Source organism: Trachurus japonicus, chromosome 19 (assembly GCF_045865225.1).
Source record: "Trachurus japonicus isolate A0001 chromosome 19, Traja_1.0".
In the NCBI taxonomy this organism is placed as follows: domain Eukaryota; kingdom Metazoa; phylum Chordata; class Actinopteri; order Carangiformes; family Carangidae; genus Trachurus; species Trachurus japonicus.
In genome coordinates this window covers 23,300,225-23,319,701 of record NC_140925.1, presented here as the reverse complement: position 1 = coordinate 23,319,701, position 19,477 = coordinate 23,300,225, and the positions used below count along the sequence as shown (strand labels likewise).

General features: G+C 41.0%; 2 protein-coding genes across 2 annotated transcripts; one reads left to right on the top strand and one right to left on the bottom strand.

Annotated features, from left to right (window-relative positions):
* The first annotated feature begins 614 nt into the window (after positions 1–614).
* mmp25b (matrix metallopeptidase 25b) lies at positions 615–14,678 on the top strand. Its single transcript, XM_085760866.1, has 11 exons — positions 615–675; positions 782–873; positions 4,311–4,443; positions 4,552–4,696; positions 6,719–7,023; positions 7,224–7,406; positions 8,639–8,732; positions 9,010–9,092; positions 9,430–9,582; positions 11,048–11,341; positions 13,877–14,678. The coding sequence occupies exons 2-11, from the start codon at positions 790–792 to the stop codon at positions 14,134–14,136; spliced, it is 1,734 nt and encodes a 577-aa protein (XP_085616992.1). The 5' UTR covers positions 615–675; positions 782–789; the 3' UTR covers positions 14,137–14,678.
* A 1,989-nt stretch (positions 14,679–16,667) lies between these two features.
* LOC146968082 (carbonic anhydrase 4-like) lies at positions 16,668–18,982 on the bottom strand. The gene is made up of 9 exons (XM_085760867.1): positions 18,874–18,982; positions 18,462–18,537; positions 18,311–18,337; positions 18,035–18,205; positions 17,691–17,839; positions 17,501–17,596; positions 17,235–17,313; positions 16,964–17,127; positions 16,668–16,860 (listed from the first exon to the last, which is right to left on the bottom strand). The coding sequence occupies exons 2-9, from the start codon at positions 18,535–18,537 to the stop codon at positions 16,675–16,677; spliced, it is 948 nt and encodes a 315-aa protein (XP_085616993.1). The 5' UTR covers positions 18,874–18,982; the 3' UTR covers positions 16,668–16,674.
* Between the last annotated feature and the right edge of the window lie 495 nt (positions 18,983–19,477).

The following is a 19,477-nucleotide window of genomic DNA, read 5'->3' as shown; positions in this document are numbered from 1 at the left end:
AGTGCATGCACTTCCCTACACATTTATAGTAAATAATGTGGCGTTCAGGTTCACCCTCATATATTTTCTTTTTTTCTCTTCTCAAGATCACCTCCTAACATTTCTGTGGACACAGAACAAAGACCCAACATGCACATTGCATGTTGTGTGGAGGCAGGAAGGACAGGAAGTCACTCTGACCTATAGCCTATAAGAAATATACAAACACACTCAGACAGTAACTGTCTTTCATAAATTTGTATACTTATCGCTTCCATAAAATACCACACTACTGTATATGTTCTATAGGTTTCTTTCCAATTTGTTCAGTTCAAAGCAATACGCATAGATGAAAACCTCCTTTTTGTGCTTCTATTAAAAATCACATATAATATAAGATAATAGATTTAATCTAGAAGATGTTTTTCTCCAACAAAAAATAACCACAAACTGAATGAATTATTGTAAAACCCCACACAGTGTATAATAATAGATTTGGTTTCTGCCTACACAGCTTTTTTTTTCAAACCGTGATTTCTTAGTATAATTCTGCAAAAAGGCCCCGTGATCGCGTCTGGCGTAAGAAAAAAAAATGACGCTCTTATAAGGGGAGGCAGAGCCAGAGAAGAGTTGACTGATCGATCAGCCCAGCCTAGCCCCCAGAGAGCAGCCTGATACATCAGAGCTGAAACAACGGTGAGCTTTGTTTCGTTTCCTTTGCAGGGAGCTTTAAAAATAGAGAAATATCCGTTTTCAGAGTCGAAGTATTGTTTTTTATAATGGAGCGGTTTTGTCTTTGCAGTGGTCGCGATGAGGCTGGGTCTTCTGCTGTGGATGGTTTTGACCCTGACGGACAGTTTATCAGCGGAGGCCGAGCAGTACAGCAGAGCAGTGGTGAGTAGAGAGGAGATATTACACATATAGTTATCTATCAATAGATATATAAAATAATCTATAAAGTCAATATATAATACTTTTATCAAAAGTTTTAAATGTGTGAGAGTTGCTGTTGATAGCTTCCTTTCGATTTTATATCCAAGGTGTGATTCAGTGTAATATTTAGGTTAATTTTCAAATTTACCAGCATTAATGTACAGATACTCAATTGTGTGATGCATGGCTGCTGCTGCTGCTGCTGCTGCTGAGTTTCTATTACACTGTGAGCCAGGGAAATTAGAGTTTGTTTGTTTTTTTAATCACAAATGTGTTCAGCACATAAAGTATCTTTATATTTGATTTTGGAAAATGCCCTCTGGAAAAGTGTGCTTTTATGCTGTAAATGTGAATATTTGTTGATTTGCCTTTAGTCACACTGTTCTCATATGAAATGAGTGTCATATGGAGGGAGTTGACATATGGCAGAGAGGACGGCTGATGCACATAAAGCACCACCAGATGACCCAGAAGGTTCATAAAAAAGGATGAAGCATTATCTGTGTTTATAGGTTTAGATGTTCCTCACAGATTTTTTGTGGGAAGAATTTGATTTGTGCAGTCAGTATAGGATTATCAAACTTTATTTGTAGAGCACTTTTCATACAGGAAGCAGCTGAAAGTGCTATACATAATAAAAAATAATAAACACATTCACACACCCAAAGTTAAGACACTGATGAATTAGGGGATTTAGGACTCATCAACACTGTATGGGAGAAATTACAATAAATCTGCCTCAATTGATCGCTGTTGCAAACATAGAGTGACAAATTATCAGATAGGCTATTTGAAATCAGGAAGGAGTTGTGAAAAATCACGTCCCACGACTTCATAAGTCACGTACTTCCTCTGAAACACTGTTCAATAATTGTTCATCTCTGCATTTATGAGCATTCGTGTGTGAAGAAAGAGTCCAGTTTCACTTCTGTCAATAAGTCATTGTGTTTCGTCTGCATGATGTTTGTGTCTGGGACTGTGTGGATCAATGAGACTGTGAAGCAGTTGCACAGGTGGACCACAGTTTGTGTATCAAGAAGTTATGCATTTGCAAATTTATCAAGTTACATAACTACGGAAGCTTATTGCATTCATTCAATAAAAAAAAATACAGATCCTGTTTTTCTGAGTAATTTTTTCTGTTTTTCTGAGTAATTTTTTTTAAAATCAGTTTTTCTGAGTAATTTTTTCTGTTTTTCTGAGTAATTTTTTCTGTTTTTCTGAGTAATTTTTTTGGATCAGTTTTTCTGAGTAATTTTTTTCCTGTTTTTCTGAGTAATTTTTTTTAAAATCAGTTTTTCTGAGTAATTTTTTTCCTGTTTTTCTGAGTAATTTTTTTGGATCAGTTTTTCTGAGTAATTTTTTTCCTGTTTTTCTGAGTAATTTTTTTTGGATCAGTTTTTCTGAGTAATTATTTCTGTTTTTCTGAGTAATTTTTTTTCCCTGTTTTTCTGAGTAATTTTTTTCCCCCTGTTTTTCTGAGTAATTTTTTCCCCTTGTTTTTCTGAGTAATTTTTTTCCCTGTTTTTTTGAGTAATTTTTTCTCTACTTCGAAATCTCGCGATAACTACGGAAGCCGGTGCTTGGCCGCCGCCGCCGCCGCCGCGGTTCATGAAGCCTGGTTGTCCCGACATGATTCACTCACAACACTGCGGCTGTAACGTTATGTTGTGTGTGTTGTAGCCTACTTTTCGGCTACAACACACACAACATAACGTTACAGCCGCAGTGTTGTGAGTGAATCATGTCGGGACCAGAGCGATTGCTGGTCTGGACAACCAGGCTTCATGAACCCGCTTCACAGACCCCGGTGCCCGGCCGTAGGTGGCTCACACACCCGGGGAAGGACATCCTGGCGAGGGAAGGACATCCTGGCGAGGGTGTGTGAGCCTGGCCGCCGCCGCTGCTGCTGCTGCTACGGCGGGGGCGGCCGGGCTCACACACCCAGGGAAGGCCATACTGGCAGCATAGTTAAGAGGAGAAACTTTCTGCTTCTAGTTTAGGAGCAGCGCAGCGGCTCGCGGCTGCAGCTCTGTTCACTTCATACACTGAGAATGGAGTCAGTGTGCTCCTAAACTTAACAACAACTTAGAAGCAGAAAGTTTATCCTCTTAACTGCCAGGATGTCCTTCCCCGGGTGTGTGAGCCACCTACGGCCGGGCACCGGGGTCTGTGAAGCAGGTTCATGAAGCCTGGTTGTCCCGACATGATTCACTCACAACGAAGACACACATGTGTGTGTTGTAGAAGGCTACAACACACACAACATAACGTTACAGCCGCAGTGTTGTGAGTGGTGCTCACAACACGCCGGTGCCCGGCCGCCACTAGAGCAGCGGCGGCGGCGGCGGCGGCCAAGCACCGGCTTCCGTAGTTATCGCGAGATTTCGAAGTAGAGAAAAAATTACTCAAAAAAACAGGGAAAAAAATTACTCAGAAAAACAAGGGGAAAAAATTACTCAGAAAAACAGGGGGAAAAAAATTACTCAGAAAAACAGGGAAAAAAAATTACTCAGAAAAACAGAAATAATTACTCAGAAAAACTGATCCAAAAAAAATTACTCAGAAAAACAGGAAAAAAATTACTCAGAAAAACTGATCCAAAAAAATTACTCAGAAAAACAGGAAAAAAATTACTCAGAAAAACTGATCCAAAAAAATTACTCAGAAAAACAGAAAAAATTACTCAGAAAAACTGATTTTAAAAAAAATTACTCAGAAAAACAGAAAAAATTACTCAGAAAAACTGATTAAAAAAAAAAATTACTCAGAAAAACAGAAAAAATTACTCAGAAAAACAGGATCTGTATTTTTTTTTATTGAATGAATAACATAATGGTTTTGTAATATATAATAATATCAAGCTAAAATTAAAAAAAAGTGCTGTTTGTTAGAAGTAAAGAGCAACAGAAAACATCTTGAGTTTTTGAGGTGGTCTACAGAAAGACAGTTAGTACAGGAGCCAACACCTTTTCCTGTCATGAGTAGAACAGTTTCAAAACGCTTAGAAGAAACGGTTCTTTCTGAAAACAGGAAAAGTGTGAGAAAGTTGTACACCTGAATTCACTATGTTCAGTTTTCTGTGGTATGCAAATTGTCACAGTGCTATTTCCCCATCAAGCAGCACACTCAACAGGGATGAGATCATTTAATATTAATGATAGAAAGAAAAAAAAAAAGAGGCTGACACAACGGCCCCTGAGGGACGTGGTGCTGGGTCGGACTGTAAACTGATGGTCAAGAGTCATAACAGCAGGAGCTTTTGTGTCAATAGCCCCTATGACATCAGCATCTGCTGGTAATCTTGAAGCCGACTCATGTAGAGGATGGTTTTTAGTCTGTCTCTGTGCCGAGGATAATGAATGTATGTTTGTTTTTTCTCTGTCCTCTGTCTCCAGGATTGGTTGAGCAGATATGGATACCTGCCTCCTCCTGATCCACGCACAAGCAAACTGCAGACCAAGGATGGGATTGAGAAAGCTATTCGTGTCATGCAGAGATACGGAGGGATCCAGGAGACCGGGGTGCTTGGTAACAAGTCTTAACTGCTGCCACACGTGTATATTACATTTCATGTCATAAGGATTTCAAACTTCCTCTCCGTTGCAACATCTAATGTATGACCAACTTCTCTTGCAGACAGCGCAACCGTCAAACTCATGTCGACACCACGGTGCTCTCTACCTGATATTGTTGGAAGTGAGGACATGCTGAAGAAGAGGAGGAGGAGGAAGAGATACGCCCTGTCAGGCCTGAAGTGGCATAAGACAGACCTCACATGGAGGTGTGTTTCCTGTCATGTTACACTGTGGTTTAATCTCTTCTCTGTCTGAATGACTGTGCTTTTAACATCATCCAAAAATGCTTCAGGCATTTTTGTTGTCATGTTAGAATGAAAGAGGAATCAGATTTAGGTTTAGAGTTACAAAGGCCAAATGGATCCTTCCTTGTTGTGGCTGTAAGTGTGTTTGTGCTGTTAATTAGCATCGTGCTTGTTTATTTGCATGTGTTCTCTGCAAAGCTGCAATGCATTGAGCTGATAGGGCCACTGTAAATTACTGTAGAATAAGCCAAGTCAGTTTATTTGTAAAGCACCAGGTAATTTAAATTACTTTACATAAGGCATAGAAGAAACACAAAGTAATATTAAAAGACACGATCAATTTCACACCAGTTCGTCTTGGGGTTGCCTCTGGATATTTTTGGGATGTTCATGGTGCTCAACAAAAAGTTTGCAGGTCACCAGTCAGGTCTTTTATTGTGATAGAACCATGGATGTACTGTAACAAATTTCATGGCAATACACTCAATAATTGTTAAAATATTTGAGTCTTGATCAAAGTGTAGGCAGGCTGGTTGTCTGACAGAACATTGCCAGACATTGCTCAGCAAAATGTTAAACTACAAAAGCTTAAATGTCCATGAAGCCTTGATCAAGAGATCTAAAATGCCACAGGCGACCTCACTGTGCTGTTTCCTAACATAAACAAAGACAGTGTTTGTACTGTATCATGTATGTCAAACTCCTTGGGCCACTGAAAAGAATTTGAGTTGCATGTACAGTTTTTCTAGAGCTGTCATCCACTGTCAGCACCTCCTCAGGTCACCGTTCACCGCTCTGTCAGGTGACGGGATGGGTGTTAAACAAAAAAAGGTCACTGAAAAAGAAACATTTCAATAGGATATAAAAGAATGAAATGACATTAAAAAGATGTTTCTTGTTTCTAAATGAAACAAATGCAACTTCCTATCACTTTGTGGCCCACCAATGTAGTTTCATATTTAGGAGTGGACTCATTCATTTTCTAAAACATCACTCAAACTGGACTGAACAGTAGATTTTGAGGAAATTCCTTTATATTCAGCTGTGGATTGATACACTGCCGGGGCTTTATGAAGTATGCAGGATGTTAAAGACGATGAAGTGACATGTTACCCAGAGCAACGGTGTGGTTCAGTGGTGTGGCACAGAGGAATAAGACGCATTAGGCTTTTGTTCAACAGGCAATATTAGTTTCAGAATATCCCTGCATTATTCTTAGAAAAATGATTCAGTTGCCATGACTCACTCTCAATGACCTTGTGATCATGTGGCCTGTATTGAAATTACATTGAGCGGTTGGTGATAAACAAAACACTAAGCCAGAAATGAGGGGTAAAAAATAAAAATAAAATAAAATGGTTTGGTAACACTTTACAATAAGGGTCCCTTAATTAACGTTAGTTAGTACATTATTAAGCATTAATTAACCGTTTACAGGTATATTAACAATCATTATTATGCATTACTTAGGCAAGGCAAGTTTATTTGTATAGCACATTTACGCAACAAGACAACTCTTAGGATTAGGAAACACATTAATTAATGTAGCCTATTAGTAAGCAGTTAATTCATGTTTACTACTCAAAGTTAGTTAATAAATTATTATCATTATGTGTGCATTACCCAGCATTAATGAACACATTAGTATATATATTAATGCTTAATAATGTACTGGGGCGGTGCGTGGCGCAGTGGTTAAGGCGGCCGCCCCATGTGGAGGCTACAGTCCTCAACGCAGGCGTCCCCGGTCGAATCCCACGTCGAGCAGACCTTTCCTGCATGTCATTCTCCCTCTCTCTGCCTCCCCCTTTCCTGTCTATCTCACTGTGTGCTATCAAATAAAGGCAAATACGCCAAAAAATATACTAAACTAAATTAATAATTGCTAAAAATAATGTACTAACTAACATTAATTAAGGGACCCTTATTGTAAAGTGTTACCAATGGTTTTTGTTTCAACACAAACTCTATTCTTGTCCACAGTGTCCACAGTTACCCATCGCCCAGTCTCTCGCCCAGCCTGAACCCCGTCTTGGTGGACAGCCTCCTGACTCACGCCTTCAAAGCCTGGAGTGACGCAGCCCCCTTGACTTTCCGTCGGCTGCCCAATGACAGCACGGGGGCTGCACCTGGAGGGGACATCAGAGTGTCTTTTTCCCGTTTGCTGCATGACGATGGCTACCCTTTTGATGGAGAGGGTGGCACCCTCGCCCACGCCTTCTTCCCTGGCAGGGATGAAGTGGCGGGTGACACGCACTTTGACAATGATGAGAAATGGAGCTATGGAGGTAATTACTAATTGACATCATGATGGAAAGATAATGGCTGGGGGGCGTGTCCCACCTTAGACATACCGTATTTACTGAGAGCGATATGTCAAAATCAATAAAGGAAACAAAAAAAAATATCTGCATATTCACTGACATCATATCCCCAGTTTATGCTTGTTTATGTGATCCACTAACACTTTTGCTTCACACGTCCGCAGGTGACAGCGGCAGAAGCACAGACTTGTTCACAGTTGCGGTGCATGAGTTTGGCCACGCGCTGGGTCTGTCCCACTCCTCCAGTGATCCATCCATCATGAGCCCGTACTATCAGGGTCCTGTGGACAACATTCCTAAATACAAACTGGCCCTGGACGACAAACTTGCAATTCAGCAGCTTTACGGTTAGTGAGCAGTCAAACTAGAGTCAATTTCATTTGAATACATCAACTAAATCAGCCAAGGAAACACTGGGATAAACATAAATCCCTGTGTGGGTTTATGCAGTTTAATTAGCCAGGAAAGTACTAGAAACTGTGCACAGTTGTATGCTGGAAAAGCTAAAGGTCAAAGGTCATCATGCTAACATGGGCTCAGTTGCAATAAGATGCTGATGTATAGGTGTTTGAATTAAAATACTGATCCGTGGTGCATTTAATCCTCCAGGGACCTTGAATATCTCACCAGTAGGTCACGTACAGTAGCTATCCATCCAGTCAACCACTTCAGACATTTGAGTCTAAAGTGGTAGACCAACTTCCCATCAGGCAGACTTAGTTGTCCTTTGGCCTCCTTTCATACTGTACACGTAACCACAGGTGGTTACGGCTTGGTTGGTTAGGTTATGGTTTTGTAATTTGTGTTTTGGTGGGGGGCGGTTAGTGAACTAGATGGAAAGTTTGTTAATGCTTACATATTGTAGGTTACATCATATAATGATAACATTTAACTGTTTTAAAGGGGAACTATGCAAGTCTCTTCTCTGTGTTGCTAACCCTCCTCTCGGCCATGTGCATTTGTTTTTCAATGAGGCCGGTGAGAAATCAATCCATGGAGCAGTAGATAACGTTATATATCATATACAATGTAACGACGTGTATATTTGTGTAGTCCTATTTGTCATAAACAAGAGATTACGGGTTACGTGGCGCGTTTGTGTTGCGGTGCCGCAGAGACGAGAGCTGGGACACCGGGTCGGAGGCTCTGATCTTACAAGGTTGGTCTTCAGCCAAGAAGTTACAAGCCATTTATTCAACCAGCACTATTACTCTGAAGCTGTTTGATTAAGGTACAAATCCTGCATAGTTCCTCTTTAAATGTTTGTTTTTCAGTGGTCATTGCAAATATATTCACTTGCATCCAAGTAAAGCATTAAGCGTAAAGTGCTCATGAAACCTGATCTCGCTGACAAAGTCATTTTTCAAACTGGTGCTGATGTGTGTAAAGGTGCACATGTATGCACAGGGGATTTCACTGAACTTTTCCCCTCAATGTAGATCTGAAATAAGACATCCTGCATCCTGTAAGTCAAACTGTGGTGACTGACTGTGGTTTGCATGCACAGTTAGCTATTCTAGTGCTGTCATCCTCTTTCATCACCTCCTCAGTGTTGTCTCCTGTCACCATTCTGTTGTAGGTGTTAGGGACGGCGGCGGCGGCGGCGGCGGGCCATCGGGGGGTGTTGATCCTGATCTCCCACGCCTGCCCACTGCACCAAGACCAACACTGCTGTGAGTAGAGCCAATAAATCCTGCTGCACATCCTTGCAGACAACAAGTACTCATTATTTGCCATTACAAACTATACCGTATATCCTATCCATGCACTCTGTTCACTCATTGACAAATAAATGCAGACGAGTAATTTAAGACTTGTACGGCAGATAAAAGCCTTCTGATTGATCCTGACCATGACGGTGTTTGGAGCTGTTGCACCCTCTAGTGAATTTTTTTGGCCAACTACATCTAGAAAATACAATTTGGATTGAATATTTATGTTTCCATCCAGGCCTGACCCCCCGGTCAGTGAGCGCTGTCAGGGAGGCTTTGATGCAGTGGCAAACATCAGGGGGGAAGTCTTCTTTTTTAAAGGTGAGTGGAAATTGTGGGGGACGTGAGTGGTGATTTAGAGCATGGATGGGATGGACATGCCCCTCCTGTGTGTAAATATTTTACCCCTCTCAAACAAGCTTTGCATCTTGAATGTTTTCTGCAGAGTGATGGTTTCACATTCAATCAAATGTGTGTTTATGAATGAGGAAAGAAATGTAGCATCTGTGTGCCTATTATTTTGACCATCAGACAAAAATCGTCTCTGGTGAAGATGAAACCAAACCTGATTTATACATTTATTCTGAGCTTGAATATACAACGACACATTGGTTCTTGTGGGTGCCATGACTCATGTTTACTGTCTTTTCTCCGACAGGTGCTCACTTCTGGAGAACTAAGCGTGACGGGTCTTTGGTGTCCCTCAATCCGGCTCAAATCAAAAACTTCTGGATTGGGCTCCCACCAGGAACAAACCGGATCGATGCCGTGTACGAGAGGAAAAGCGATAGTAGAATCATCTTCTTTATCGGTAAGAAACAAAATCCTTAGGTTATGTGACTCTTCAGTGAATCACAGTAGAATGTGACAACATGGATGACTCATCTTGTCTTCCTGTTATTCTCAAGTTACTGATTTTGAGCTTTCTTTAACAGCATCAGAATGGATTCCAAACAGTGGTGGACAGTAACGAGTAAATTTACTTGAGTACTGTACTTAAGTACATATCCAGAGGATTTGTACTTTACTTGAGTATTAGATTTCTTTGGTACTTATTACTCTTACTTGAATACATTTCAAAGACAAATATTTTTACTTTTACTTGAGTTAATTTCTAGGAAGGCTGAAAAGTACTCGTTACTTTCAGGTCTGCTCTTTTTTTTTTCTTCTAAAATCCTATTGGACAGCTGTGTTTGTCAAAGAAGGAAACCCTAACCCCTAAAAGCAGCACATCAGTGCAGGTGGTTTCAAAGAGTTCATTCTCAGAAACAAGAGTTAAAAGCTCCTTAAATTCATTTAGAAAAAAATTATAGTAATTCATTGATGTGAAAAATAAGAAATTTACTCTTACTCTTACTTAAAGCAGAAGTAAGCAATCCGGTCGTTTTGGCAAATGCTGCGTTCCAGGTAGGCTTTTGAAACCGTAAATTACAGCTTCAAGTCACGACTTACGACTTTGTAGCGTTCCAGGCAACCCACTCGTGTTTTTCCGACCTGTTTTACCTGTGAAAGTCACTATAACGGCCACTCGTAACTTCCAACCCGTGAACTCGTACCAGATCGAACTGGTACGACTTCACAGGTCGGAAAAACACGAGTTACGGGTTGCCTTGAACGCACCATAACTTCTTGTCAGCCGATGGAGTTAGCAGCCCCCGCCCTCGTCATGGATCTATTGGTCCTCGTACCTACGTCGCCACATTCAGGGGCATCCCTCGGCTGCACACACAGCCCTTCATGCCGTTCTCTCTCCTCATTGGATAAAACTTGTAGGATACGAGAAAAGTTTTCTCCTCGGCTCAGAGCAGAGCAGAGTGACTGACAGACCCGTGTTTCGGTCAAAACACTCTATGTAAGTGATTGCTGTTGGAAGATATAACTATTTAAGACTTATATTAACACAAAAATATCGCTTACTTCTGCTTTAAAGTAAATTTAAAAGCATGTACTTTTGGATACTTAAGTACCTTTAAAAGCAAGTACTTTTTTACTCTTACTCGAGTAACATGTCGACTGAGCTACTTTTACTTGTAACGGAGTAAATTTTGACCAGTAGTATTTGTACTCTTACTCAAGTACTGGGGTCGAGTACTCTGTCCATCTCTGATCCCAAACACACAATAGATACTTATAAACAAAAATTAATGTTTTAACTTTGGAAAAATACAGCAACTACCAGAGACAGGTTATATTTAAATAAACATGCGCTCATATGTGTTTTTACAAACTTTAACTTGGCTCTAATGATCTCTCTCACACCTGCAACAACTGTCCAGGATCTCAATACTGGGTCTTCCAGGACACCAAGGCCATGAGCGGTTACCCCAGGCCCCTCTCTGATTGGGGCATGAGGACAGACAACCAGGCGTTCGTGGACAAGGTGGATGCAGCCTTCATCTGGGCTCATAATGGCAAGACCTACCTGTTCAGCGGAGGCAAGTTCTGGAGGTTTGACGAGAGCCAAAGAGGCACCGAGCTGACCAGGGAGCCAGAGGCGGGCTATCCACGGGACAACAGCCTCTGGGCAGGAGTGCCTCCTCACATGGATGACATCATCAGCTGGGGAGAAGGTAACACTGTATTTATAAATGTGATGCATTAACCACACCTGGATAAACAAAAGAAAAAACATTGACAACGCTATTCTAGGGTGGTGACATTTTTCCAAGAGGTATGTACGCTGTGGGCAGATAACAAGACTGTCTACATAATGACAGACATTTGATCCGAGTCATGATAACAGGTAATAAACATCATAAATCAACTGCCTGACTTCAATGACAGATAACCGCAGTCAGATACAGAAAGTTAGATTTTAAACTTTGACTAAAGCTCAAACAATGGAAGAGCAAGAGAACTAGACCAAAACAGGACACGTTGAATGGAAAATTAATGATGCAAAGGAAACAACGATAACAAGGATGTCGCCAGGAGTGGCTGCCACACGCTATGGGTCATCCAATAAATATCATTTGCAGGGCTGTGCTCAAGGAAACACGCATCGTAGTAATCTCAAACAAACGTAAAAGTTTAATGTTTCAATGCAGTTGTGTAATACAGTATTTTGTTCAATTCCGTGCAGCACCGGAAGACGTATTGAGATCCTTTATTAGAGCATAATTATCCGCGCAATTTTGTTAACTGGTGCAACTAGTTGCAAAGGAAATACACAAGAAGCATGAGTCACATCCTTTTGTTGGTTTTATCTCAATCCTGTCACAACTGTTGCGAGCAGGGTAGCAAAACACGATGACCTAAATGCAAACACTAAAGAGGAACTTACTCAGTTCATTCCAAGACCAGAGAGGAGTCAAGTCCAGTCCAGTAAGCAGTGACAAAAAATATAACAATAAACCTAAAGGCGAAAAGGGTCATCATACAGGTAAGACGGGGAAGAGCACAAGCATGGAGTCACACAAGTCGCGGAGCATTCTTCTACACAACTAAACATAATGCGCTGACTGGAAGTGGGGAAGCCCAAGGCTGTAATTACTGAGGACTAATTAGACAGCTGGTGGGCAAAAATGGCAGGAAAAACCCCCACAAAGGCCAGGGGTAAAAGTGACACCAGACAGAAACAAGCCTGGCAGGAAGCTGACTCACAATTCATGGTGCTAGCACACCAAAAAATGTAGCAAATATTTCACAATTTGAAGTATTTTAGATCATTTCAAGTGCCTGCCGAGTATGTTTTTTTTGTTGTTTTTTTTTACATTCCTGACTTTGTTAGAGCATTTGCCAACAACCTGCCACAGATCTGCAGATCACTCGAGCAGAGCATTTACAGTTGCAAGTGTCATAGTTGAAACGGTTGGGCTAACACGTGCTCTATCACAATAGGAAAACTTTATTCACTTCAAGCTTCATAGGAACCCAGGTATCACCTCAGATTGTGTTGATTTGTTTTTAGTAGATGTCGTAATAAAATGGCATACTGTACAAGCTGCATGTGGGTCGAGTGGTGATGTGTGAGGCTCAGCTTTACTCTGAGCTAAAATTGACGACAATGCTAATGTGTTGAAATTAGTCAAGTGTAGTATTCACAGTGTTCACATGCTTAGTAACCGTATTAACATGCAAAAGTTATTTTGAGGGTAACATTAACATTTGGGGGGAAACCACGTCACCACCGACAACCTCTTGACGCCATTTATGTCTATACAAAGATTCCTGGAAGTCCACCCTCATTTAAAGGGATAGTTCACCCAAAATTAAAATTTCACTCATTATCTACTCACCCTCATGTGGACTAAGGGCTGGGAGAAGTTTCAGAGTCCTCCGTGCCTTCTCTGAGTTACAGCGGGGCTCCGTGCAGCACTGCATGTCCATATGACGGTTGCGAACGGAGCTCACTTTTCTTCGTCCAAAAAGACACACCAAAAAACATCCAAATACCTCCATAGTGCTCGTCTGTAATGTCCCTTTTGTATTGAAGCCCCGACATGAGAAATTGTTCCGAAAAAAATTAAATAAGTCTATGTTTTAAGCTTGTTTGTAGTGGAAGCTCCCAGTGTTGCTCTGCCGGAATCTCGCAAGATTTGCGGAGCCGTGAACTGGGTGTCAATGCAAATCGCGCAAGATTTGGACGGACCAGGAAGAGCAGTGCTGGGAGCTTCCACTACAAACAAGCTTAAAACATAGACTTATTTAATTTTTTTCGGAACAATTTCTCTTGTTGGGGCTTCAGTACAAGAGGGACATTACAGACGAGCAGTATGGAGGTATTTGGATGTTTTTTGGTGTGTCTTTTTGGACAAAGAAAAGTGAGCTCCGTTCACAACCGTCATATGGACATGCAGTGCTGCACGGAGCCCCGCTGTAACTCAGAGAAGGCACGGAGGACTCTGAAACTTCTCCCAGCCCTTAGTCCACATGAGGGTGAGTAGATAATGAGTGAAATTTGAATTTTGGGTGAACTATCCCTTTAATAAACTGCACATGTTTTGAATCAAAAGTGAAAGAAAAGATTAAATGAAGTTCAACAATCAAGTTGCAACAGTCCTCCTTGAAATGTAGAGGGGCTGGCAGTAAACTATTAAGATTAGTTAATGTTTTACCTCTTTGTATTCTGGTTTATGATTGGCTAATATGGTGGTGTTCTTTAGGGGATGCCTACTTCTTCAAGGACAACCTCTACTGGGTATTAAAGAATGGAGGACTGAACCAAGAAGTCGTCACCCCTCGATCCATCGCCGTAGACTGGCTCAGATGTCCTGCTCCACCTTCAACCACCGCCGCTCCATCCGATCCTCGATTCCCCAAAGGGTGCCACTGTGACATAAAGGGATCATCCTCGTCGCTAAGGAGCAGCTGGATCCTCGTGATCCCTCTTTTTTCTGTAATTCATGACTTCATTAGAAAATAGAGACCAAACCGAAACTTTGTTTGTAATTTGATGTGTGTCGGGAGATGCCACGGGCTAGTTTTCCACTGAGGGGTATCAGGGGCTCATTACATCATCATATACTCACAGAACATTAAAACCCACAAGCTGGTTTCAAATTACAAACAATCATCATAACAAGTCCATGTTAAAACCTGCCTTTACTTAAACATGAGGCTATGCTGCGTTAATACTTTGCCTCATTAAAACTATTCCTGATCCGTGGAAAATAGTCGATTTAGTGTCCTCGCTCCATCCTGCTAGAGTTTCACCTCCTCCTTTTTCTAGATGGAGAATTGGATTACACGGCGCCTGTATAGGAGAACGTATGGAAATTCAACACCGAAATCCAACATGCAGGCTACTCCCCCCACAATAAGGTCCGACACAACCAGCCTTGTGTTTGGACAGTAAACAGGCAACAGTGTCACACTTTTAAGTGCAATAGCCTACTCAGTTCGCTGAACAAAGTTCATTTTTCTAATAATTCAGAGTAGAGTTGTGAGTGTGGGTAAAAAATACAGTAGCCTATATAGATGTGGTTTGGTTAATTAAACTTGGAGACAGTGTTGTGTGTAAAGCTGCGTTGTATCTGTGGTTTGCTTTTGTCAGATTTCATGACATTACATTTTGAGTTTGTACGGGAAATAATTGCCACTGAAAACAAGGATCATTATAAACATGGTATACTTTAATTTAGATAAATTTGCACCTTAATTTTCCCTCTTTTTTGTTCTTCTTACACTTATTAATGACTATTGTGCAAGATTTTTTTTTCCAACTCCTGAATTGCTTGGCTCGGGGCGGTATGTTTAAGGACCTAAGCCCTGTTGATGTGATGCCGTAAACAAAAATTTCTGCCATGTTCTTATGTTGCATTCATGAGTGATATGATGGATCTTTACAATAGATTTGAGATGTTACAATCTTTACAGTCTCTGCAGTCATTCTCCAGGGACACTGGCTGCCTTGGACCACTGATTTCTGTCATGGGCCATGACATACATACAGTCATAGCTAGAGGCGGAAGAGCACAGCGGAGAAGGTGTCACTGCCATTCAGTCTAACTAGACGAACGGGTATCCATTGTCCCTCAGGCTGTATTCAGGTAAATTTATGTTTGAAAAAATACTGTTAACTGTTTTTATATGATTGTTTCTTGTTATTAAAGTTTCTTTCAGACTTTACTCTGTCACATTTACTTCAAAGGCTGTCATCTTTTCCTCTCAACTTGGAGTATTTCATTAATAATCTGTCCAGGGACCTTTGAATCTTTTGTTCAAGTGTTTTAAAGCTATTGCAGGTTTTGTGTTTGCACTGGAGTATTTATTCAGTTCCTTAGGTGGGACATGTTTATGAGCTGAAAATGGCACAGGTCATCTGATAAGGTTAAAAGTATAATTTCGGCCTGTAACTTTGAATTAGAGAGTGATCTTTTAAATGAAAACACACCCACATTGACAAGTGCTGTAGAAGGCTTTGTGTAATCAGATACTCTGTGAACTAATGTTAGCTTACAAAAGCCAATGTCTCTATTGTCTGGTTCAAGTCCAGTCCGAGTGCAACAATAGGTATTATATTTCATACCATGACAAAAAACAAAAAAAACAAAAAACAGCCCCAGTAACAGCAGATCATATTTAATTTAGACATAGTTAACAAGAGGTCACAGGTCACAGTTATGTTACATGTGCAAGTACAGTTACTCAGGGTTAAGAGGTACAAAGGTAGGGTATACAACTGGATAAATAATAACGGTGTTCATTGCACTGACACGTCAGTCCTTCATTACACCGAATAAAAGCGACAGCAAAGGTTTCATTGCGAGTGCTCTTGGTAATTTGGCTACTTTACATCACTTACGGCAGCTGCAGCTGCGCCACAACAAGACAACAGCACAAATTCAAAATAAGATGGCATAAACTAAAAAAAAACCTCACACAACCAATAATTAAATAGAACCATTGGTAGAGACTGTTTTTAAACTCAAGACAGAAACTTGTATAAAGTTTGGCATTATATTAGTTAATTTGATTATTTCTAACTACAGCTACTCGGTAAACATAGTGCAAGTACATTCTCAGACACATTAACAAAGCTCTGGCAGCAGAGCTGTGCCTGAAGCATCTGTGTTACACAACTACAGTCAATTCTTGTGCAGACTGTGTTGATTATATGGATGCATGATGTGCAAGCACCAATATTAAAAATAATGATAAATAGTTCTTTACAGCTCATTACTATGGAAACTAGATGGACAACCACACTAGAGCAGAGGCAGCCATCATTATTATTAAATAATATTGAGCCACGTCATGAGGACATGAATATAAAGCTTCTGTTCAGGTTGTGTGGCGTTAGGGCTCAGCTTTGCTTGGATGTGGAAACTGATTTTGTGTGCGTTCTGCATTTACAATTTACATATTAAATTGACTTCACTAATAGGTAGCTCAGTGCATACATTTCTGTATTAAGAAGAATTTAAATCATACAAACGATTTTGTGGAGGAGGATTTGGCACTAATTTCTCCCCATGAGATAGCTGAGGGCCATCAGCCCCAGAGAATAGCAGGTTGTGGAGGCAGAGCTGGTGCTGGTCTCACGCTGCGTCCTGACTGGCTGATCTGGCTGGACGTTTCTGTAGACATTGACCATGAGGGGGGACGACGTGTCGTTGACACGCACCGTTGTGCTGAAGAGGTCGATCTAGAGACGAGACATGGAGATAGTTAGCTGTGGTAGAGCATCTGTGACAACCACTGTGCTTAGAAAAACAAAGACACCAAAAATAAAAATAAAAAACACTCACCAAGTCTCTGCTGACTCGGATCGGCTGCTTGAAGACTGTCCACACCACGGCCTCGTTGCAAGTGGGTGTGGTCAGGGAGCCAAGGTAGCGGTAATACATGGTGCGGTCCACCCCAGTCAGGAGATCATCCAGAGAGATCCCAGCGGCGATTGTCGCACTCTCACCTGAGGAGAGACATATGATCTGAGGGGGGGCTGCAGTCGTCAACTCATTTCATGACAGACCAGTGGATCAAGTTTTCCACAAGACCAGAACAAAAACACTTCCTTACCACTGAGGGTGATGTTGGTCAGATAAGAGGTCAATGTTTTCCAGGCTGCTGGTTGGCCAGTTTCATTTCCTGACATCACCTGAAAAAAGTGAATACATTGTTTAATTGAGTTCAATTGTTTTTAGTGTGTATGAAAGTGAAAGAAAGAAAGAAAGAAAGAAAGAAAGAAAGAAAGAAAAAAGAAAGAAAGAACAAACAAGTAGGATCTGACTGTCTGAGGTCAGGACACAGTTCATAAAAAGACACTTGAATGCATCTTTTCTCACCTCAATGAAGAAACCAAGAGCAGCAAGTCCTTCGGAGTCAGCAACAGCCAGAGTTGTGTTCCCATTCAGAGATGATTTGCTGTTTACAATATGCAACTGTTCCAAGTGAAGTGAAGAAAAATAAGATTTTAATAAGAGTTCATTGCTCCAGCTCTAATCTATATCTTAGCATGAAGAGGCCCTACTGTACCTCCATGGGGTAGCGCTTGCCATCCACAGTGTGCTCAGAGCCGGGGACAGAGGAGCCATTACCCCAGTGCAAGTGGAACTGCAGGCTGTCGTAGGCCTCAGAGAGATCTCCTCCTGAAACCCCAACACCACTTCCAAGGGCGACTTTGACTAAAAAAAAAAAAAAAAAACCACACAGGTCAGACAAATGAAATAAAAACTGTTGAGAAGCAGATAGGAAATGATAACTGGCCACGTGCAAGTCTATTTTTGAAAGAAAAAAAAAACATTTCCTTATTACTAAGGAAACACAAGCAGAGAGTTTGGCGCCACATCACAGAGTTTCAGTCCCGAGCCACGCCTTACTTGTCTTGCCGGTGTTCTCGATCTTGGTGAGGGCGGAGGTGCTGTCGTAGTTGGTGAAGGTGAATGCGGACAGGTTGGCGTCGCCTGTGGCAGATGCTGAGGCGATGTTAATGGGCGACTGGCGGCTGCGATTGCAAAAATTGGCAGCAATGACCGGCCACTGGGTGTCATCTATTAAAAAAAACACACACACACAAGGAACAAGACAGTGAGGTGCTGAGGAGGAGTGAGTATGGTGTTAAAATGATGCTGTGGTTGTGTAATGAGATGACTTACTGCAGGATGGCAGGTGATAACACCAGGCTGGAGGAAAAAGAAGAAGACACAGTCATCACTTATGGAAGACGATGTCCGTAGACACGCAACGTTTATTCAAGACGCCATTGTATTGAAAAGGAGTCTATTAAAGACTAGTTTTAATACTCACCAATTGCGTCTGAGGCACATCGGACACTTGGCACCAGGGCGCACACAGCAAGCACGGCAACTACAAGGCTCTTCATCTACAATTAAAAAAATAAATAAATAAATAAAATAAAATAAAAAATAATTAAATTAAAATATCTCTTTAATAGTTTTTCCATTAAAACGTAAGACCATCCTCTTTAAATCTTCTGTAAGAAAATGCTAAATAAATGAACTAAACAAATTAATTGGCATAAATAAAACTGTTATTTACGCACGAACACATCAACTTAATTACGACAAGAGATCACAAACCAATGAAAACATTTAAAATGTGTCGTATGAAAAGAACAAGATTTTCAGACAACCAGAGGAGAAACAAACAACCTCCTGCAGCAGCTGAAGCCAGTTGAGCTGAGTGTCTTACCTTGGACAATGAACACACCGGTACCTCCTCTTGGTCTCTTGCTCCTGTACCTGTGAACCTGTGGAGCCTCGGCCTCCTCTTTTTATGCCCTCAGCCCCCAGCAGCTCCTCCCTGCAAGACTCTCAGGGGCTGATTCACATGTCAGAAAAGAGAAGAGTTACACTCCCTCTGATGATGATAATGATGATGATTAATCCATCCAAGAAAAATGCAAAATTAAAAAAAGAAAAAAAAAAGTTTACATTTTTTCCCCGTTCAGATACCTAAAGAACTTTTATTGGCTGAGCAACAAGGGTCAACTGAGAATTGAGTCAAACCTTTTTTCTTTTCTTTTTTTTTCTTTTTTTTTTTTTTTTTACACAGTTTTTATTTTATTTTATTTTTTTTAAATAACCACTACAGGAAACATGTCAGGGAAACATTATGTAGATTAAAGTGATTGAACTGGAACAATCCACTAAGATCAGATCCTTCAACGTTTGTAACAAGATGCTCAACAGATTCTTTTTAGTTTCTTGTTACCAGCGCCATCTTCACTGCATCAAACTAAAAGACGAGACACACGAAAACAAACTCTAAAGAAGGCGGCGGCTGTTATTGGTTGTGTGGCT

Bases quoted from the DNA above. Each gene is read 5' to 3' on its own strand.
- LOC146968082 (XM_085760867.1), bottom strand. From the start codon at position 18,537: ATGAAGAGCCTTGTAGTTGCCGTGCTTGCTGTGTGCGCCCTGGTGCCA. The intron at 17,597-17,690 runs GTACAGTAGGGC...CACTTGGAACAG, and splicing joins GCAAGCGCTACCCCATGGAG to TTGCATATTGTAAACAGCAA. The intron at 17,314-17,500 runs GTGAGAAAAGAT...CACTTTTTTCAG, and splicing joins CTCTTGGTTTCTTCATTGAG to GTGATGTCAGGAAATGAAAC.
- mmp25b (XM_085760866.1), top strand. From the start codon at position 790: ATGAGGCTGGGTCTTCTGCTGTGGATGGTTTTGACCCTGACGGACAGT. The intron at 4,444-4,551 runs GTAACAAGTCTT...CTTCTCTTGCAG, and splicing joins CCAGGAGACCGGGGTGCTTG to ACAGCGCAACCGTCAAACTC. The intron at 9,093-9,429 runs GTGAGTGGAAAT...TTTCTCCGACAG, and splicing joins GGAAGTCTTCTTTTTTAAAG to GTGCTCACTTCTGGAGAACT.